Source organism: Enhydra lutris, unplaced genomic scaffold (assembly GCF_002288905.1).
Source record: "Enhydra lutris kenyoni isolate GAN:26980312 unplaced genomic scaffold, ASM228890v2 scaffoldscaffold83, whole genome shotgun sequence".
Classification (NCBI taxonomy): domain Eukaryota; kingdom Metazoa; phylum Chordata; class Mammalia; order Carnivora; family Mustelidae; genus Enhydra; species Enhydra lutris.
In genome coordinates, this window is record NW_019154167.1 from 2873652 (window position 1) to 2897037 (window position 23386).

The window sequence follows — 23386 nt, forward strand, 5'->3', positions numbered from 1 at the left end:
GGAAAATAGAAAAGCTTGAAATTTAGATAAAAGTAGAGATTGATTACTGATCAATTGCAATTACAATACAGTCACTTTCCAGTCTCTTTCAACACTCCCTCTGATGTCCTTGGGTTTGCCTTCTGCAATCTTCTTATGATATGTTGCTTAAACATATACTGGAATCTGAGGAAATGTAAAACCAAATGTATAATGGTTGTACGTAAAATAAGCCTGATTAAATTCTAATCCAGTGCTAAAAGGTCTCTCCTACAGGGTAAAGGCATAAGCTTTCGTGTGTGGACTTTGTGACAGAATTTTCAGTGGCTCTTCATTTATTTACAGTGTCTCTTCTTCTGTGTTAAAAATGGTAGAGTTGGGGGAACGCCTGGGTGGCTCAGTTGGTTAAGCCACTGCCTTCGGCTCGGGTCGCGATCCCGGGGTCCTGGGATCGAGTCGAGTCCCGCATCGGGCTCCTTGCTCGGAGGGGAGCCTGCTTCCTCCTCTCTCTCTGCCTGCCTCTCTGCCTGCTTGTGTGTACTCTCTCTCTCTCTGACAAATAAATAAAATCTTTAAAAAAAAATGGTAGAGTTGGTCAGAAACCTTACCGAAATATATGGGAGTGCTTTCACGTGTGAACATACTGTGTATATAACTTTGTCACAGACTATTTATCCTGTACACTTGAATGTGAGGTCAAAATTCTCCTTATATATTAACAGTGTCTTAATACTGTATTCTTAGTTTTGTAGCTTTTAGACACATAAGACATTATACATTTTCTTGAAATTACTTTTTTTTTCTTATTTCAAGAGCAATTACCTCAGGCTTCTTCCACAAATATTCAATGAAAACATTCTCAATGAATGAACAAAATTCTTATTGTTGTTGTTTTTGTTCATCAGGAAAATGGGAACTATCATAAGGTCATGCTAGAGACATGGAAGGCAAGAACTGATTATCATTTAAAAATAATAGAGGATTTAATTACCAATGATTTATATTCTATAGCAATGAAGTTATATGCCATTGCATAGCACTGACATTATTTATATGGTATTATTTAAAAACCAACCAACAATATTTATTTTGAACATTAAAGAATGCAATAAATTGTGCCCTGTGTGCCTGTGAGACAATATGTGTGGTTATTTTTGAATAAATTATGCCATTTTGAATCCTGGAATAGAAAGCCAAGGACTTTCTGGTCTTTTGATTTCTAATTTTGAACTTGATCTGGATACTATGGGAGCAACTAATATCAGTTCTTTAAATATTTGAGGGAAAATTCCAAAGAAGCAATTTGTACTTACTTAATTTAAAAGTTCTTTGATATTATCTGGAAAATATGATTTTGTGATGTGGAAGAATTATCTTTTTGTTTCCTTGTCCATGGCATAGAAACTTGCACAAAATACTCAATTCAATTATTAAAATAAATATAATATCTATACTTAATAGAGAGTAAAACAATGACCAAAATGTAAGCCTTCCATTAGAATTTAGAAGTTTTTAACCACATGATTTCAGAGAAGCAGTAAAAGGTACATTTTTCTCCTGCTCCACCTACCTCCCTCCCCAAACAAATTTTCAAATTTTGACTGGTTTTCAAGCAAGGAAAACACAGCCTAAATAAGTAGAGGATATTGTTAGTGACATGATAGAAAATATAGTTATCATAAAGGACTCATCTCCATTAAAATATTTGGGGCCTCACTTAATGTACAAGAACAAACTTACCAAGTTTTACTTCAGCATTATGAGTCAGTAGCACATTCTGACCTTTGATGTCCCGGTGAATTACACGGTGTGCATGAAGATGAGCTAGGCCCTGCACATAGATAGATACATATTTATTCAAAAAGTCATATCAATATATATATATTTTTTTTCCTCTTTTTCTGTTAATGTGCTTAGTATTTTTGTAAGATCTTTTCATAAGAAAAGTGGTCCAGACTTGCATTTTTCAGACAAAATTCTTTATTTAGGCTGGAATTACTACAACCAGTTCCCAGAAATTCTACTTTTGGCTATAAGTAAAGGAAAATAAATCAGGACAACCATGAAAGGAAAAGAACACCAAAAAGTAATGTTTTGATATATTGGGCCATATACCTTCCTTTCTAGTCTCCATATTTCCAACTAACCATAAGAATGAAGACATGGACATCTTAAATATCATAGCTCAGCCATTGTTTTACTCTATTCCTCATCCAACCATTTGTTTAATCCAAAATATTTTCTAGTCAACCTTGTAGGCTGAGAATTTGGGGGAATATGGAAATGCATTTTAAAGCATTTGCAATTTGTATTGGCTCACCATGCTGGATCCAACCTATTCACCACTAAAACTAACCTGTGACCTGGCTTCAAAGAGAATTCTCCAGATAATAACTGGGGATTAATAATAGAAGTAACAGTAAAAATGGCTAGTATTTATTGAGTCATTAAATTTATTTTAGTTTTTGCCCAGGACTGTGCTAACTGCTTTACATGGAGGAAATTATGAAATCGTCACTGCAATCCTTTGAGGATGGTACTAACATCACCCCACATTAAGAAAGTGAGATTTTGAAAATTAAGTAACTGATTCAAGGACACAAAGCTAATAAATGATGAATCAGAAATTAAACTCAGTCCAGAATTTACACTCAACTAGTTACACTATTAACAAGTGAATCCAATTAAGATATAAAGAAGACCATTCTAACATTACGTATCAGTGGTGCTATTCAGTTCTGTTAATATCCTCCTCTAGTGACCCTAAGAACCTAAACCACAGAGAAAAATTTGAGTGTGGTAGATTAAGAAGATTGTTCTCATCCAGTCTGGTATTCAAAATAAAGCAAGTTTTAAAAGCAGGACATTATTGAAATAGGATATCTGTCTGCAAAATGGTTATGGATGGTTTGGGTCCATTCAGTAAAAAAACTGACTTTTGTCTCACTTTTTTCTTAATCTCTAATGATAGTGCTACTTTTTAAAAAAGAACTCTAAAAATCTAAATAATGTAATAAATATTCCAAGTGGTTATTTCCATGATCCAATGAACATAACAGTCTAACTCTGACAGAGCCATTAAAAACCATGATTTGGAAGGGTCTGGGTACCCACCTTTCAGTCTACCCAAAGTTAAGGACATCATCTGAAAATCTGCTCTCTCTAAAGCTATTTAGGTTTTTGGTATCCTGATCCAGAGGTTATGTTCAGAATTTCTTGAACCACCCTATAAGGGCAGGTATAAGGTACATTGCATATATTACTCCCAGGTGTTTTCAAGGCCAGGGGAGAACGACTATATGAAGACTCACCTGAAGGATTTCTCGACAGATATATGCAATCCAATCTTCTTTCAAACTCTGATTTCTGGTCATTCTCACTACATCAGTGACTGAGCCTGCTGCGCATAACTCCATCACCATCTGCAGGGAATCCAGTAAAGTGTCAAGAATTAGAAAGGAAGGGGCACCTGGGTGGCTCGTGGATTAAAGCCTCTGCCCTCAGCTCAGGTCACGATCCTAGGGTCCTGGGATTGAGCCCCGCGTCGGGCTCTCTGCTCATCGGGGAGCCTGCTTCCTCCTCTCTCTCTGCCTGCCTCTCTGCCTACTTGTGATCTTTGTCTGTCAAATAAATAAATAAAACCTTAAAAAAAAAGAATTAGAAAGTAATTCTCTGAAAATATCTGGAGAGTTTCAGTCCATATGGCTTGTATTTATATGTGATGTTTAGAGATTAAGACACTGCAAAGACTGGCTCAGTTGTCTGGGGGAGGTCTCTAAAGGCTAGTGGAATTTAAAAAAAAAAGTTGGAACATATCCAAGGATCTGTGGAAGGAGGAAAAGGAGGTATCACACCAGGGGTATTTAACTAGGAGGTGGAATTTGAGCTAAGCCTTGAAGGATAGATAATGTTTGAATATATTGAGAAGGAAGAACATTCAGTTTATTGAAAACAGAATGATCACATGCCTTTAGAAATAAGCTTGTAAAGGAGACAAGCCTGAGTGATGACTGGAGCTCAAGGGGAAAATACTGCTGAGGGAAAAATTTGATTGCATGTGAAAAAGCAGGAAAGCAGGATCTCAAAAGAATTTATACCTCTAAATTAAGACAAGACTTGTATTTATTGTTTTGTTTTTATTTTAAATTCTAGACTATTTTTCCCTAAGATACTGGCAAACTACAATTTCAAGGGAGAAACTGTCAATTGCATTCCTATAGGGCATTTTTTTCCCCAAATGATTTTACTGCTAAGGAAAGTCTATTTTAAGGTTACTATCATTGACAGCATCTCATTCAGTTATTACTTTATTAATAGACTAAATTTCTCAGAAAATTTATCTTTTTGCCATCAGTGAATCAGGGGGCCAACTAGTAAATTTCCTTTCCCATTTTAGCTAACCAGAGGACTGGCCAATGTGAAAGATAATATATCTATTATAAACAACCCAGCAAACTTTTCTTTAACCACAGGCTTATGCATCAGTGCCTGTGTCAAAACTGTTATGTAAATAAAACAAAACATGTCTTTTTTTGAACTGTAGGCAAGTTAATTAATTTTTGCTGTAGAAGAAGGAAACAAAAAAAATAGGCCCCAAACATGAATATTTAAAAGTGTACCTTAATCACTCTTTAATTTACATTTGTTCACAACTAATATTATAGCATGTCTTTAACCTGAGTATGCTCTCATGAAACATAAGAGTAGAACAAACAAAACTAATAACACAAATAAGCCACAAAAGCTCAATTTTTTTTAAAGATTTTATTTATTTAAAGCTCAATTTTCATGTTAACTTAAACGGGCACAACATGTACAACTGTGGTAATGGAAGAAAAGAGACTCATTTTAAATCATGACAAACCTGACTTCATTCAGATGCACCTTGAAAGTCTTGCTAATACTACCTGAATCAGAAAAGCTCTACTCTGAAAGAAATGTAACACACTCTCAATTATTTTCCCAGCTTTGTATGCATGATGCCTGGCACATACACTTGATAAATGGTAATTACTTAGTCATTGACTTACTTCCTATTTGCTTTGATTAACATAGGCAAGACATTTTAAATGGTCTCACGAAAACTCTTAGCTCCACAAATAATTTATTCATCCTTCAGATCACAGTTCAAGGAAATTTTCTCAAAGAAGAGTTTCTCGTTCCCTAACTTAATTTAGATTCCTTTGTTATTTGCCCACATAGAAGCATGTTATTTCCCTTCTGACCAATTATCTATTCATATGTGTCATTATTTGAGTGCTACCAGTCATTGCAAGTGAGTTGTAAGCCCTGATGGGTCAGGGACATGTCTATTCAGCTCATCCATGTATCCTCAGAATCTAGCAGAAGGAATGGCAAATATATTTTTTTAAAATATTTCATTTATTTATTTAACAGAGAGAGAGAGAGAGCAAGAGAGCACATGAACAAGCAGGGGGAGCTTCAGGCAGAGGGAAAGGGAGAAGCAGGCTCCCTTCTCTTTGAGCAGGGAGCCAGATGTGAGTCTCAATCTCAGGACCCTGGGATCATGACCTGAGCTGAAGGCAGATGCCTAACCAACTGAGTCTCCCAGGGGCCCCAAATAGATGGTTCTGAATGGCTATGTTAAATGATTGAATGAATTGAGTACTGTTAAATATATCAATAAGGAGACTGCTATACAGGTAAAAGGAAAAAATTGTAAGTAAAACTATATTAAAAGACAAATTTTGTATGCCAAAAATATACCAGTAGCCATTAAAGCTATGCAGCAATAGTTAGTAAAATGTCAATTGGAGTTGTCAGAAAATAGAAAATATACTTAGATGGATATTTGGAAGAAAATAGAGTTAAAGTGAAGATTTGAGTTTCTCAAGGTGTGGTACCCAGACCAGTAGCATCAATATTACCTGTGAACTTGTTAAGTTCAGATTCATGGACCCACAGCCCACACCAACTGAATCAGAAACTCTAGGGGTGGAGCTCAGCCATCTGTATTTTATCAGGCTTTCCAAGAGATTCTTATGCATGCTAAAGTTTGAACACCATGATTTCAATTCAATCCCTTGTTGAAAACCTTTCTATAATGTCCACATTCTTCCTAAAGTCCATTATATGAAGTGTAACAATCTTTCCATGAAAACTGAAAATTCTTAGTTATTATTTTAGAAAAAACAATGCTATTCTTGACTTGACCTGGAAATGGAAATGTAGCCGGCAAGTGTATACTGACTTCACTTATGTTCTAAATATCCCCTTTTAAATAAGCATATCTTTGACCAAAACTCATATTCTTATAATTTGACTGTTTCTGCTATAGTGGGAAGCAGCAACAATTCTGGCAATTGTAGTGTAGGTTTTAGATGCCCTCTAAAATTTACATCTCATTGATTACTAATTTGTGATAGTATAGACATAAAATGACAAAGATAAAGGAAAAGTCACATAACTAACCATTTAGAAAAGAACGGCTAGGAGTTATGTTTAAACATAAGTACATATAATTAAAAACAATTAAATGCACCCCTATGTTAATACCAAACGCTAATTTGAATTTATACTTATCCAGTCATCATTTGCAAGTCCATACCTCTAATATACCAGTAAATGTACATAAAAAGTTAAAAGCAGCAAAACTATATTTAAGAAATACGTTAGATATTCTCAGTATTCATTTGAGTCCTTCCCTATTTACCCTGAAGTCCCTCACCAGGAACTTAAGTTTCCTGAAATCATTCCATATTTATCACTCCCATCTCCAGGAATCAGGACACATTTTGTCACACTACTTTGAGCAGTTGAGTTCTTAAATTTTCCTGTAGGTGCACAAAAGTGACATCTAGGTTTATGAAAATGTATTTCCTCAGGTGAGACTTAGTCTTAGGAAGTAAGATCAAGGTAATTAAATACATACCCAAAGTTGGTGCCTCTGGCCAGGGGGACTCAGCTTGAAAAAAGCACCATAGAAGGATACAATGTTTTTGTGAAAAGAGTACTTCTTCAAAAGGTTGAGTTCAGTCCTGAGATCCTCTTCCTCGTCCTGCAGAATAAGAATAGACAATAGACGATAAAGCTCTTAAGCTATGCCAGTTAATAACTGTGGGATCATAACCTATGGTAAAACAAGGGAAATCCTATGGCTACCCATTACGTCACAGAGCAATTTATAATAAAGTTTCATTTAGAAATGTCAGAGAATGGAGACCTCTGGTTAACTGGGAATTTGGGAGAAAATAAAGCTTAACTGAAGATCCTTTAAATTCAGTGTTTCTCAAAGTATGATCCTTGCACAAGCAGCAGTGGCCGCTGTATAAACTTTTCACTGAATAGGATCATTATATTTTTGTTTATTTTTTAACAGTCTTATTGAGATAATTTATATACTATATAATTTATCCATTTAAAGTATAAAATTCGGGATGCCTGGGTGGCTCAGTTGCTTAAGCCACTGCCTTCGGTTCAGGTCATGATCCCAGGGTCCAAGGACCTAGTCCCAGATCAGGCTCCTTGCTCGGCAGAGAGCCTCTCTCCACCTCTGCCTGCCACTCTGCCTGCTTGTGCCCTCATGCTCTCTCTCTTTTTCTCTCTCTGACAAGCAAATAAATAAAATCTATAAAGTATAAAATTCAATGGTTTTTAGTATATTTACAGAATTATGCAACCATCACCACAATCCACTTTAAAACATTTTTATCTCCCCAAAGGAAACTTTTTACTCTTTAGTTATCACTCCCAAATTCTGCCACACACACATCCTAGCTTTACTGAACCCGTAATATATTTTCTATTTCTTTAGATATATTTGTCTTGAACATCTTATATAAATGAAAACCACATAGTATGTGGACTTTTGTGATTTTTTTCTGAAAGTTATCCATATTATATAGCATATCATTATTTTATTCATTTTTCACTCATTAACTGATAGATATTTAGGTTATTCCCACCTTTTGGCTATTACAAATAATGCTGTTGTGGACATTCATATCAAGTTTTTGTGTAAATATATGTTCTTATATCTTTTTGGTATATACCTAGGAATTAAATTGTTAGGTCAAATGGTAACTCCATATTTAACATTTTGACAAAATGCCAAATTGTTTTCCAAGCGCTGTACCTATTTTTACTCCCAACGGTAATGATAATTCTAATTTCTCCATACCCTCATCAACACTTACTATTTTCTGTTTTATCATTTTAGCCATCCTAGTGGCTTTTATCTCATTGTGATTTTCCCTTGCAATTCCCTGATGACTAATCATATAAATGATCTGTTCATGTACTCATTAGCCATTTGTGTATGATCTTCAGAGGAATGTCTAATTGAAAATCTTTGCCTTTGTTTTCTAATTGGGTTATTTGTCTTTTTATTATGAATTGTAAGATTTATTTATATATTCTAGATCCAAATACTTTATAAGGTGTATGATTTGCAAACATTTTCTCCCATTCTGTGGGTTGTCTTTTCACTATCTTGATAGTGTCTTTTGAGAAACAAAATTTTTAATTTTGGTAAAGTCTGATTTATTGATTTCTTGTCTTTTTGTTTGTACTTTTGGTGTCATATCTAAGGATCCATTGCCAAATCTAAAGTGATGAAGATTTATCCAAATGTTTTCTTCTACGTGTTTTATAGTTTTAATTCTCACATTTAAGTCTTTGATCATTTTGAGCTAATTTTCATATAAACGAGGGGTGTAAGTTAATTTTTTACAGGTGAACATCTAGTTGTCTCAGCATTATTTGTTGAAAAGATTATTTTTCTCCGTGAATTGTCTTTGTAACCTTGTCAATGCTGAATGAAATAAGTCTAGCAGAGAGAGTCAATTATCATATGGTTTCACTGACTTGTGGAGCATAAGGAATAACACAAAGGACATTGGGTGAAGGAGAGGAGAAGTGAGTTTGGGGAAATCGGAGGAGGAGACAAACCATGAGAGATTGTGGACTCTGAGAAACAAACTGAGGATTTTGGAGGGGATTGGGGTGGGGGGTTGGGAGGGCCTGATGGTGGGTATTAAGGAGGGCACGTATTGCATGGAGCACTGGGTGTGGTGCATAAACAATGAATCTTGGAACACTGCAAAAATAAAATAAAATTTTAAAAAATCCATTAACCATAGATACATGGAAATAGTCCTATTCCACTGATCTGTATGTCTATCCTTATGTCTGTACCACACTGACTTGGTTTATGACTCATTGGATTTTTAAGATACAGGTTTGATCTGTGCTAATCTTTTGTAAAGATATGCTTAAAGTCATTTGTTTTCTTAATCACAACAGTGATACATATGGATAAAATGTATTTATATATGTAAAGTAAAACATGTAAATGCTATACACTTACTGAATGTCCTTCTACTAGTGGTAACAGTTGAGTGTATATTTCTTCAGTCATTTTTATTTCTCCAGTTATTTTTATTACTCCAGAATATATACATATCTCACTACTCTGCAACTTGCATGTCTTACCCAATACCTAAATTGCATGTTTCTATATCAATAAACATAAATGTACTTCCTTTTTATGGATGCATAGAATTGTGCAGATTAGAGATAAGGGTGTGCACTCAGGGGACAGGTCAGGGCTAAAGGTATTATTTTTGAGGATTATCTCTATAGTGATAATTGAAGCCACCCTTTTGTATGGGATTTCCAAGGTAGAATACATAATTTCAAGAGACATTTTTAGTGAAAGACAGTATGATGTCATCAGAAAAGAGCATCTAGGGACTCCTGCGTGGCTCAGTCAGCTAAGCATCCAACTCTTGATTTGGGCTCAGGTCATGATCTCAGGTTCCCAGTATGGAGCTTGCTTAAGATTCTCTCTCTCCCTTTCCTTCTGCTTCTTCCTTCCCCACCCTCTCTTTCTCGCTCTACCTAAAAAACAAACAAACAAACAAACAAAAAAACAAAACAAAACAAAACAAAACAAAAACATCTACACTGGGCATTAGGACACCTAGGTTTTACCCCCAACTAACAACTAAATGTTGGAAATTCACTTTATCTTCCCGAGGTTGAATTTATCCTCAGAAACCTGATGGAAGTTGGTAGCCATTATTTATCTCCATGGAACATTAGTGAAGCTAAATGGGACAATTAATTGAAAGTCCTTTGGAGTCTTTGAAAGAAGAATGTTATAAATGCAGGGTATTATCATACAGTATCTTTGTTACTTGACCTTCTCATTTGCATTTGAGTGTTATCAGAACTATGCAGCTTTCTCCACTTCTTGCCCTAATCTACAAACATCAGCAACTTTTGTTTCCATCACTTTTATTATACTGGAGGGAATGGGAAATTATTCTCTCTCCCTAAGATTCAGCTGTCCCCTTATACCATGACAACCAAGTAGTTTCCATATGTTCCATAATCTATCTGTAACTATTTGAGCCAATCTAAGATAAGCTCTTTGCTTCTCAATAATTTAAAAATCATCACACTTTATGTGTATACAGGTGTAATGCATTGAAGAAAAATATTCTAAAATGTTAACTTTAAAAAAGTAACTTAAATTGTTTAGGAATTTCCAGTGAGCATATCATTGGTTTATGCAGTTAGATATCATTTAGATATCATGTCCCCTTACCTAGCAGGAAATAAGATTCACATACATGAATGACAACCATTGATGAATACAGGATAGTGCATAATGAAGTTGAGGGTGATATGAAATGACTCAGGAAGTGATTATACTTGACAAATGGATTAACCACCTGGGTCCTTTGAATTCCTACTAGCTCTAAACTTCATTTGATTATAAATAAAAAAGTCCTACTGCATCTATAAAAGTTCAATTTATATAACCTTTTCAAGAGTACTCTTATACAAAGTAAATATATGTTGTAGTACGTAAAGAAATACTATTTGACCAAAAAGTGTAATTTTTATTTATATTTTTAAAAATTTGAGCATAGTTGACATACAATGTTACATTAGTTTCAGGCATATGACATAGTGATTCAACTTCTCTATATGTTACGCTATGCTTACCACAAGTATAGATAACATCCTTCACCACACAGCACTATTATAATACCATTGACTGCATTCCCTATCCTCACCTTCCATCCCTGTGGCTTCTTCATCCCATAAATGGAAGACTGTATCTCCCAATCCCCTTCACGTATTTTACCCATCCCTTCACTTTCTCCCCTTTGGCAAACATCACTTTGTTTTCTGTATTTATAGGTTTGACTCTGCTGTTTGTTTATTCATTTTTTTTTTTAGATTCTACATGAGTGAGATCATATGGTATTTGTCTTTCTGAGTCTGACTTATTTTACCTAGTAGGATGGCTAAATTAAAAAAAAAATTAAGAAATAACAAATGTTGGAAAAGATATGGAGAAAGAGGAACACTTTTGCACTGTTGGCAGGAATGTAAATTGGTATAGCCACTGTGGAAAACAGTATGGAGGTTCCTCAAAAAACTAAAAATAGAAGACTTTTTAATTAAAAATAGTTGAGCTCCTGTTTTGAAATCCAGTGAAAAAGGATACCTTTGACTTCTCTGAGGCAATGAATCAGAAAAGGGCCAAGTGGCATGTAAAGTAATTAGGGAACTAACTTCTATCTTTAGTTCTTCCCCAAATTTCCCTCAATTAGCTTGACTTGATGACCTAGGGGTAGGGGAAAATACATATTTTAGCTGAAATTAGTAGGTAATTGAATGTATCTAGTCAGTTATCATTTTCCGTTTTAGCTTATTCTCTGAGACCCTATAGAAGAGATGGACATTTTTTTTATATTTAGCAATAGTGTGGTTAGACTTTAAAAATAGTTATGAAATAAATATAAGGCAATGTACTAGGTTCTGAAATGTCCCCAAGTATTCATAATATATCTTGGAAAAAGTTTGAAATCTCAGAGAAATGACTAGCAGCTGCAGAACATTCTTTGACATTTCTCTGCAATTTTCCAGTGGATTTACCCATAAATATTCAACAACTAGAAAATAAATCTAGACACCTATTTGTCTTTGGGGGAAGGAGAGGGACCTGGTTTCTCCAGCTGGAAACCCAATGACAGTTTCTCTCTCTGTATTTATTATGTAATAAAGGCAGAAATAAATAAAACAATCAGCTTGTAGCATGAGAATTATATAGAAGTTCAAGTTCCAGTCTCACCCCAGCCTCCCAAGGAAGCTCAGTTAATAAGCTCCCTTTGAAATCTGTTAACCTGCTTTCCACAAAGCTAAAAGTTGATCCTTGTGACTAAATCTTTCCATATAGGAATACTGAACTTTCTGCTTTCCCTCTGATGTGGTTGTCCTTTGAAGTGGTAACAACATCTGCCATCATATAGAAAAAACCTCAGGAACTACCAATTCTGTATGTACGCTCTAAGTTCCTAGAAAGACACCATAGTTGTGCTGAAAGGAATATGAATTCATAGAGTGTGATCCATAGACATGAGATGATGGTGTGAGGGTAAGAACACAAAGAACATGTAAAAGAAGCAGGGGCCAGACAGAGTCCTTTAATTTATTTGGTAGTTTGATTATCAAAGAGCTTTTTTCTTCCTTCTTTCTGATTTAGAAAGTTCATGTCCCCAAGCAAGAATAGAAGGGCTGGGCTCCAGGAAGCTATGCAGTTGCATTTGACCACATTTTGAAACCTGTTTATAAGTAGGCCAAATATTCTGGTGCCATTTTACCTATGAGGAATCTGAGGCCTAGAGAGGCAGGACCAGTTTTCCAAGTACTTCTTAGCTATATAATGATAGATATGGGCTTTAAACTTGTGTGTCTGAACTTTCACATTATTGCTATTTCCATAAAGCCCTGACTCAAAGAGATGTGTATGCAAGTCACAAACTTATCCCAAAGGATTCAAGATGATTTAGAGATGCTAACTGGCTGATCAGCTAGCAGTTATTTTTCTTACTAAAATTTATAATCATAGAGTTCAAAGTTCCCAACTAAAGAAACTTTTAAGAGTGAGTTTCCCACATAAATGTAAACTCCCCCAAAACCAATAAACCAAGATCAGATATGTTTGGAAAGCATTAGTGTGTTTGCCATTCTCAATTAACAGGAAGTCGAGCTTTTGAGAAACACATAAGTACATTATATCCATCAGGTCAAGTGGGTAATTTAAAACTCTCACACATATCCTAGTAATATGATGCTATAGCATTTCCTGGCTCAAGGCCAGGTGATCCCAGAGTAGCATGAATATCCTAATTTTTGTCAAAAAGAGGCAGCTCAAAGATACCACAACTTCCTTTATAATTTCACCCAATTGTAGAACCGAAATATTTTTCCCTGTGGAAAGAATACCAGAGAGGGTTTGGGGAAGAAGGGAATTTATTAACAGAAATGTTTGATGAAAGCAAAATTAGTCAGACAATTATATTTTTAATTTTTACCCTTTGCAGCTTCTTGATCTACCAAAGCATGTTATTAATCAGTACTATCTGTTTCATTTGGATATGCTTTGTCTCCTGAGATACACTCTAAACAAAACAAGAGCCTGGTGATTACTAGATGAATCATGAAGCTGTTTATCAATACTTTTCTAATATAAATACAAAGTTTTTCTGAATGTGATTGTGTTAGTGGAAAAAGTTATTTTACATCCTGAGATCATATATATTAAGACAAAAAAGGTTGAAAATATTCAATACCAGATAGCTAAGGAGGAAAGTAGGAAAAAAAAAGATATCAACGAATTATATTGATAAGAGCAGGAATTCTGCTTTTAGGCCCACAGAATATTTTGATAGATCACTAATATCTACCAAAAAAGAATTTTATTTGTCTGATCTTATTCAAGAGCCAGAAAATTATTAGAATCATAGAGACTGCTTTGTAAGACAGTTAAAAAGCTTCAAGTAGAAAGTATCTTCACACTCTTTTATATATTTGAGTACTATGGCCAGGAAGACTTTTAGGTTGGATAACCTATGGTTTTGTCTGCTATTGTTCTTACAACAAAAAAGAGTAGTCCTCATTTAGCTCATATACAATAGCAATGTTTCTTAGAATCATACTAGGGGAATAACCAGTCTGAAATATCCTGTAAAGGTGTTAAAAAAGACATGAAAAGGCCAATTTAAGGCAAAATCTTCTCTTGGTTTTATTATTTTTTGTGTTGCTACTCAGCTACAGGGCTCTATGCTCTGTAGATATAATCAATCCTTCACCTGCTGTCAATACTTACCTGTTCAGGGAAACATTTCTTCTAGCTCCAACTTTCTGACAGATGTTAGTGTTCAAATGTAATGACTGAATCTATGTGAATGTGTTAAAAGATAGTATGTTATCACTTCCAGGTTAGTGGCAGCCTTCTAGAGATAATGATACAAAGGGTTAAATTTGAAAGTTAAAGGAAAGACAACTTGAGAGCTAATGGGGACTTTCAGTACTCACGCTGTATCTCCATCCGACAGACTTTTGATATTTATTCACTCTCACTCTCCTTCCTATTTCAGGTAAAGCAGTCTGTAAAACCAAGAACAAAATGTTATTAGATGCATTGGTACACTCTGAAAATGATTTATTTTTAATTGTTTTGTGTTCTTTTGGCACTAAATGGAAGAGTAACATGATATTCTTCCTCTCAATTTTCACTAATAATTTTACTTAAATAAGATTCTTATATATACAGAAACTTGGCACTAAATTCACAGTAACAGATTTAACTGCCATATTGATGGGAAAATTACAAGTTGATGTTAGTAAAGTGTTATTTCTCTTACAAAACAAAGTAATTGATACTATTTATGGGCTGAACACACTTTATGAATATTTCAAAAGTTGAAGTATCTAAAATGTAGATTAAATGTAGGTCAAAGTTCTTTCAAGTCAAAACAAGGAAATAAGTATTTTAGAAGGTAGCACTCAAAAAGTACTAGGTTTATTATTTGGAAGCCATGGTTTGTAGGGCAAAATAAATCCACAAAACTTCAAAATCTCTTGAAATTCAAATTTGCAACATTTTTTCAACATTTGACGTTTACTGGCAAAATAAAAGATGTAAAACTCCTTAAATCATTTCAGCAATTCACTCCCTGCACAAATTGGAAAAGAAGAGTTTATGACATTGACAACAGTTCAGTGAATATATATAGTTTGTCAATCATAACATTTGATAATTTTTCTTTAGGGTATAGTGAAGTGAAAATTTTTTGACCTTTGCTATGTTCATGCTAATATTATCTTGAGAAAGTGAGGCAGTCATGCTGAAGAAAGAAGACAGAAATCAGTGCTTAGCAAATTCTATGACAATATGCTATGAACCATGACCCAAATTTATGAATGCTAACAGGAACAGTGCCAATTAAACTCTCTCTTGCTCATCTGTCAGAAAATGCCTGAAAAATGTACATCTTTGACAAGTTCTTTCCTTCTACCCATCACTGAGAATCTAATGGCCTCAGTTCTCAAAAAGAAAGGTTGGGACAGGGAAAAATATGTGATGGAACACAGAAGGATGAACATAATATCAGAGGAACTTCCCTCTTTGCTATCCCTAGAAACAGATAATCAACTAGAAATAGGAATATAGATATTTTCTTCATTCTTATAGAATGCCAAAATATGTGGACCTTTTGCTGTGAAACATTTTTTATGTGTAAATATATTAAATCTATAACAAAGATACTATACTAACAGAAATAATATTAAATGACAAATATAAAAATCCAGATTAACATAATTATAATTATGTATAATAATGTTTAAAAACAAATATTTTCCGAGCTGTTTACCTCAATACCACAGTCTATTAAGTGAACAGAATATGGACAAGATATATTACCTTACGAGCATTCATCACTTTAACAGCTGTAAATGCACCAGTTTTTTCATGGAGTCCCTGAAACACAGGATAGTAATAAACATTAAATGCTATCCATATAATCAAGAAGTATTCATGGATGAATAGATAAAGAGGATGGATATATATGTGTATATATATGAATATTATTCAGCCATAAAAAAGGAAATCTTGCTATTTGCAATAACACAGAACTAGACAGTATAATGCTAAGTGAAATAAGTCAGAGATAGACAAATACCATATAATTTCACTCATATGTGGAATATAAGAAACAAAACATATGAGCAAAGAAAATAAAAAAAAGCAAATCAAAAAATAGACTCTTAACTGTAGAGAACAAAATGATGGTTACTAAAGAGGAGGTGGGAGGATGGGTGAAATAGGTAAAGGGGATTAAAAGTGCACTTCTCTTGAAGAGCACTGAGTAATGTACAGAATTGTTAAATTAGCCCCATGCGGGGCTTTATTCCAAGACCCATGAGACCATGACCTGAGCTGAAATCATAAGTTCAGTGTTTAACGAATGGAGTCACACAGGCACTCCTAAACTATGAATATTTAAAGAAATTCCAACTGGCTCACTTGAAAAATCAAGCAAGTTTATGGAGTAGTTTTGCTTTTCTGTGTTTGTATTAAAAATAGTGGACATAACTGCCCATTTGAAAGCACTGATTTCTTAGTATCTTTAAGTTGATTTACATGGCACCAGAGCATCTGTATGAAAAGTAAAATTTTCAGATTGAAGATAGGGAAAACGGTGATGTTAATACTCAACATTTTTCAACTGATTATGTGGTATTATGTAGACATATATTCCCAGTGGACTCCTCTTATACACCAAACAAGTTTTTTTTCCCCATAAGGATCACAGGTAAGAGTGATACATAAGTAATCCAATGATCTGTAAACTGTTTAGTAAGCCTTCAGTCATGAGAACCAATGATATTTATGGAAGGAAAAAGTCCTGAAAGATTCTTTTTTTTAAGATTTTATTTTTTTATTTATTTTAGAGAGTGAGAATGGAAACAGGAGGAAGAACAAAGGGGGAAGAACTCTGCACTGAGCATGGAGCCCCATACAGGGCTCTATCTCAGGACCCTGAGATCATGACTTGAGCTTAAACCAAGAGCCAGACACTTAACTGAACCACCCAGGGGCCCCCAAAAGATTCTTTCTTATTGAAAACATTATGAATTCGAAAAATTTAGTCTTATCCTAAGTGCAAGTACAAGTTACAGATTTATAATTTAAAAAAAAAAAAGGACATAGATGTTTGGAATCAGAGCTTTCATTTTGTGGCTGGTGCCTTTTAAAATGTTTCAACTTGTAGGGATACCTGGGAGGCACAGTCAGGCATCCAACTCTTGGTTTCAGCTCAGCTCATGAACGCAGGGTCGTGAGATCGATCCCCAGGCAGGGGCTACATGATCAGGGCAGAATCTGCTTGAGATTCTCTCACTCTGTCTCCCCCAGCTCTCCCCCTACTCTCCCACTCTCTTTCTTTCTCTCTCTCTCTAAATAAATAAAATCACTAAAAATATTTCAACTTGTAGTCATAGAAAAAATTCAGATTTATATTTACATGAGTAAGGTTTCAACTGAAAATATAATGCGCTATCTAGCAGAATTTGGGGACTATAGTGAGTTAGATAGTGTCTCTCCCAAATTTAGATTAATGCATAATTTCAGAATGTGACCTTAATTGAAAATAAGGTCTTTGTACATGTAATCAAGTTAAATGAGGTCATACTGGATTACAGTGGCCAGTGATTTCAGTCTTGGCAAGAGAAAGGGGAGGGAGATTTGGACACAGAGACACGGACACAGACACAGACACAAAAATTTGATAGCCATGTGAAGACAGAAGAAACTAGAGTGATGCAGCTAAAAACCATGGGATTCCAAGGATTGCTGACAACCACTAGAAGCTAGGAAGAGGGAAAAAAATCTTCTTCCTTAGAGCTTTCAGAGGGAAAATGACCCTGTAGCCTTCTAGCCTTGAGAACTGTGAGAGAATAAATTTCTGTTGTTTCAAGCCACCTAATTTGTGGGTTTGTTGCTACAGCTGTAGAAAATACAGGGGTATTCAAACAAAAGGACTGTCACTAGCCACAGCTCTCATGAGAAAGACAACAACAATTTTTACTTATAGAATAATCAAATGAGGGATGGTGTGCCTGAATAATATTGTTAATATCTTTGGTAACATATCAGTGAGTAAATGCAAAAGATGAACTGATTTCAGAAATGTGATCCTTAAATATATTATTTGTTTGTTGTCAAATCTCTTTTTATAAATCATCCACTTCAAAGTATATGAGGATTCCTACAAGTTCTCTCATTAAAATAAAGCCTACAAGAAGATTCCTACAAGTTCTCTCATTAAAATAAAGCCAACTCATCAAAGAAAATCAAAAGGAAAAGAACTCTCTACCATTTCTACTGATGTTACATGCTACATAAGGATGTCAACACCTCTATTTTTTTCCCACTGATGAAACTGATAGGTTTTAATTCCACACATTTAAGGCTACTTCAATCTTATTGAGCGTGCCACTGTTTGTAAATGGGGCCATGTGTCAGAAATGGATCAAAAACTTTCCAGTAACTAAAGTATGTCTAAAAATCCTGCCACCTTGGCTTAACTCCAGTTCTTGCCAAATAATTAAGCATTAAATAATTATACTGGTTAGATGCTTGTAGCAGTGATAGGAAGAGGCATGTGTTGCTGTTTTCAGTTTATGGAATCAGGCCTGAGAGTTAGGTCAGGATGTTTTGTGTTGAATTGTGTCCTCCAAAAAATATGAAGTTCTAACCATCTGTACCTGTGAATCTGACTTTTTTTTGGAAATAAGGTCTTTGCAGATGTGATCAAGTTAAGATGAAGTTATACTGGATTAGGGCTGGCCCTAAAACCAAAGACAAGTGTCCTTTTAAGAAGAGGGATATTTGAACACAGATACCCAGAGAGAAAGCCATATGAGGACAGAAGTAGAAATTGAACGGATGTATATACAAGTCAAGGAAAAATTAGGATTGTTGGTGATTGCCAACAGGCAAGGAAGATTTTCTCCCTAGACGAGTCAGAGGAAAAAATAGCCCTGCAGACTCCTTGACTTCAGAATTCTAGCCTCCAGACTTGTGAAAGAACAGGTTTTTTTTTCCTTTTAAACTACCCAGTTTGTGGTAATTTGTTACAGTAGCCCTAGGAAATTGGTACACATAGAGGGATAGCAACTAAGCTAAAGGAATGGGCTGGAGTTGGGATAGGGTTCAGAAACTACTAACTAATGTATAAGGAAATGTCTAGAATCAGGTTACCAGTTTTGGATGGGGCATGACAGCTACCAAAAACTAGAATTTTTTTTTAAAGACATCTATTTATTTATTTGACAGAGAGAGAGAGAGAGAGATCACAAGCAGGCAGAGAGGCAGGCGGAGAGAGAGGAGGAAGCAGGCTCCCTGCCGAGCAGAGAGCCCGATGCGGGGGCCCGATCCCAGGACCCTGAGACCATGACCTGAGCCGAAGGCAGAGGCTTTAACCCACTGAGCCACCCAGGTGGCCCCCAAAACTAGAATTTTTAAAAGAAAGGAAAATTTGTAGGTTATTGACTGGTCAGAGAAAGGAAGTTAATGTTTTAGATATTAACCCCTTATCAGATAGATGGTTTGCAAATATTTTCTACCATTCTATATGATGCTTTTTTATTCTGTTGATGATTTCTTTTGTTGTGTAGAAATTTTAGTTTGATGTAGTCTCACTTATTTATTTTTGCTTTTGTTGCTTGTGCTTTTGGTGTCATATCCAAAAAAATGTTGCCAAGACTAATGTCAAGAAGGTTTTTCCCCTATGCTTTCTTCTAGGATATTCCAGTTTCAGGTTATTTAAATCTTTAACACATTTTGAGTTAATTTTTGTGAATGGTGTGAAATAGGGGTTCAATTTCATTCTTTTGTATGTGGATATGTGAATATGTTGGAAACTCCCATGTTCACTTGCATCTCTGGGAGAAAATACACATTATTATTTTTTTAATTTTGCTCTTACAAACTATTGTTTTAAAATTTATTTTATTTATTGTATTTATTATTTTTTAAGATTTTATTTATTTGACAGACAGAGATCTCAAGTAGGCAGAGAGGCCGGCAGAGAGAGAGAGAGAGAGAGAGAGAGAGAAGAGGAAGCAGGCTCCTCGCTGAGCAGAGAGCCCGATGCAGGACTTGATCCCAGGATCCTGAGATCATGACCTGAGCGGAAGGTGGAGGCTTTAACCCACTGAGTCACTGAGGTGCCCCTGTTTTTATTATTTAAAATTAATTATTTTATTTTGACTTACAAATTATTGTTTTCCTAATCATTTATAAAAGCCTTGTTAGTCAAAATTTTCCCACATCTGTATTCACAAATATGACAGGTTGAAGACTGGTTCTCTTACATCCTTAAAGGAGTTAAAAATATTTCCTTCTTTGACTCTAAGAGGATATTTATGGGCCAAATTTCTATTCTGTGCTACTCAAATATGTGGCACGTTAGGAAGGATAATAGCCATGTGTTGTCTCATATGACCAGTGGTTAGTAAGCCACAGAGCTTTTAAAAGGCTAGGTTAGAATACACAGTTATCATACTCATGACACACATTTAGTGAGATAACTGAATGTCTTTAAAAGATGTCACCAAAGGCCATAGAACAGAGATAACCAACTTGGTTCTTATTACCTGTGATTTATTGTCTCACTTGAGAGTTGCATGAACACATTTTGTCAGACAAAGTATCCTAATGTGGGGTTTGGTAAACATATTCACTGTGTCTATAGAGGAATTAAACTCCAGATCTTGAAACCATATCTGGTTTAATATGCCTAACCATTTTTCAAGCTTTTATAGATTGGGTGATGGGCATTAAGGAACACACGTGATGTGATGAGCACTGAGTGTTACATGCAACTGATGAATTATTGAACACTACATCTGAATCTAATGATGTACTACATGTTGGCTAATTGAATTTAAGTAAAAAAATGGAAAATTTTTGCTTGTTAACCTAGTATTTTTGAGAGTTCCTTGACATGAAAGTTTTCACTTCAAATAATTTTAGATTTCAAGAATAGTTTCAAAGATCATACAGAACATTTCTGTTTATCCTCCATCTAACTTTTTCTAATATTAACATATTTTTATTATTATTATTTTAATGTTATCATCCTATATGACCACAGCACAATTGTCACAACTAAGAATCAATATTGGTACAATACTCTTAACCACATTGTAGTCCTTATTCATATTTCCCCAGTTTTTTCACTAATGTCCTTCTTGTAAGACTCAAACTGGTATTCTGCATTCCATTTAGCCGTTATACCTCCTTAGGCCCTTCCAATCTGTGATAGTTTCTTAGTATTTCTTGTTTTTCATGACCTTGACACTTTTCAAAAGTACTGGTCACGTATTTTGTACAGCATACCTCGCTTTGCGTTTGTCTGATGTTTTCTCATAATTTGACTGAGGTTATGGGTTTGGGAAAAGAACATCAGAGAGGTGAAGTGCCCTTCTCACCATGTCATACCAGGAGTATATGGTATGACCATGACTGATCACCAGTGATGTTAATCTTGAGTATTTGGTTAAAGTGATGTCTGCCAAGTTTCTCCACTGTAAAGTTACAAGTTTTCTCTTTCATACTCTATTCATTAGAAGTGCTTGATGTTAGTTTTGAAAAGGGGTAACACTATCTTCCAGCATTTATCCAGAGATCCTAGAAGTCATCTTGAGATAAACTAATTGTTCAGTGGTGCCACCTTGTGGTTCACTGGCCATACAGAAGCTGTTCTGTGATCTCAACTGAAGGCCATGTTGTCATAGATCGTCTCCCTCAATGAGATGTTGAACCAAAACCAGCAAATCCAATTTCTATAATGTACCTTTTTTCAATTGCAGTATATGTTTTATAAGAAATTAATTTTAAACACCATTTGTTGAAAAGACACATAGAGATATTTAAAAAAAAGAAGTTTGGTTTTGAATTCTAGATTGAGTGTTAAATAACCTCACAGTTTTCGCTGGTCTTTGTGAATATTATACAGTAAAATCACACAGAAAGTCTTAAACTATAGATGTGGGCTTTTCTCTGCTTTTCCCCCTACAATCAATAATACCACTAGTATCATGCAGGAGTCACTAGTTTCACTGTATTAGCAAAGATTCCTGAAACAGAGTTTGCATGCAACATATGACTTTTTAATAAATTCTCAAGCATCACAGAGCAAAGAGAAGAAAATTCTCCTAGCCCCTACTCCTATTATAAGAAAAGAAACTGCTGCTTAAATCTATTGTGTAAGTTCACAGACCCTCTCATATTTGAATAACAGAAGATGATATGTAGTAACAATGATCTGTAGCCATTCTGGACGTGAAGTTCAAACTGACATTCAGAATCAAGTAATCTATATATTCACCTCAGGCAGCTCTTTGTCTTGTCATCAAGCTCATTCAACTTATTCAAGTTTAATTATTAATAGATGCATCTCATATAATATAATTTAAGGGACAACAGAAGGTCAAGTACTCAAAAAAAATCCCCCTCCATCCCACTACCTGCAAAAGTGCGAAAATCATTCATTATGTCCTCAATTTTATTGAGGTAATAAAACTCCCTGATTATTCAAATGTTAACTAAGAGAAAGACACACTGAGTTGTTATTTGTCATTAACAGTTTATCATAAATTGGATGATCAGATTAGATAACTGCAAGAATGGCAATGAACAGTTAGGTGTTGGTGGAAACAGAGGTGGAGAAAGGAAAATATTAGAGTCTGAAGAGTTCCATGAAAGGCTGTCCCTGGAATGGAGAACAAAGTAAAAGTGAGTGAGAAGGGATACTCAAAGTGTGAAGGGAGGTAAAAATGAGGTGGGTGGTTAGAGAAGTGAAAAGACAAAATGTGACAAGTCTCGATTTTATTAGAGGAATTTACAGTTTTTACCATGTATACACATGAAACAATTAGAGAATAGAACCATATGCAAAGGCTAATTGTCAACATGAATCCTTGGGTGCCAAATACAGCTTAAATACAGTTTAAAGGGTTCAAGAGAATGAAAATGTGTTGCCATGTGAAGGTCTTAAATAAAATCCTAAAAAACAAATCCCTGAATAATTTATGTTCCTACAACTATTTTCTAGGGCTGTGCTCTAAAAGACAGTAATTGGGACAAATGTGTATTCTTTTTCCAGGACCACCTGAAATTATCCAGGAAAGAAGATAAATTCCTCAATGTGTTGATTTCAATTTAGCAAGAATTTGTGTTCTTAAGTAATTAATTTAGATAATCAAATAAGCAGCATTATTTAGTCTGTTTCCCCAGTCAAAACACTTTATTACTGTTCTATTGCTCTGCAATGCCTCCAACCTGAACATTATCATTCTGGGTTTATCCTATCAATAGAAAATGTGGCACGTTCCTGAATTTAGAATACTGGGCACATAAAAAAAACGTTGTTAAAACGTATATGTGCCTGCTTTAAACAAAAATCAATGCAGGGATATCTTTATATACATAACAAAAAATTAAGGGGTGGTCATAAAATAATTCTCTAGTTTACAAGTGGACTTGTACTAGTTTTCATTAAACACCAAACTT

At 34.9% G+C, this 23386-nt stretch overlaps 1 protein-coding gene across 1 annotated transcript in view; it reads right to left on the minus strand.

The window, feature by feature from the left end:
* The window catches only part of LOC111161307 (Nik related kinase), a 137518-nt gene that overhangs the window by 60988 nt on the left and 53144 nt on the right, over positions 1 to 23386 (minus strand). The window contains exons 3-7 of the mRNA XM_022524898.1: positions 15728 to 15784; positions 14338 to 14409; positions 6872 to 6997; positions 3291 to 3401; positions 1720 to 1810 (exon numbers count right to left, since the gene is read on the minus strand). Coding sequence (XP_022380606.1) covers positions 1720 to 1810; positions 3291 to 3401; positions 6872 to 6997; positions 14338 to 14409; positions 15728 to 15784 — 457 coding nt within the window. The remainder of the gene's footprint in view (positions 1 to 1719; positions 1811 to 3290; positions 3402 to 6871; positions 6998 to 14337; positions 14410 to 15727; positions 15785 to 23386) is intronic.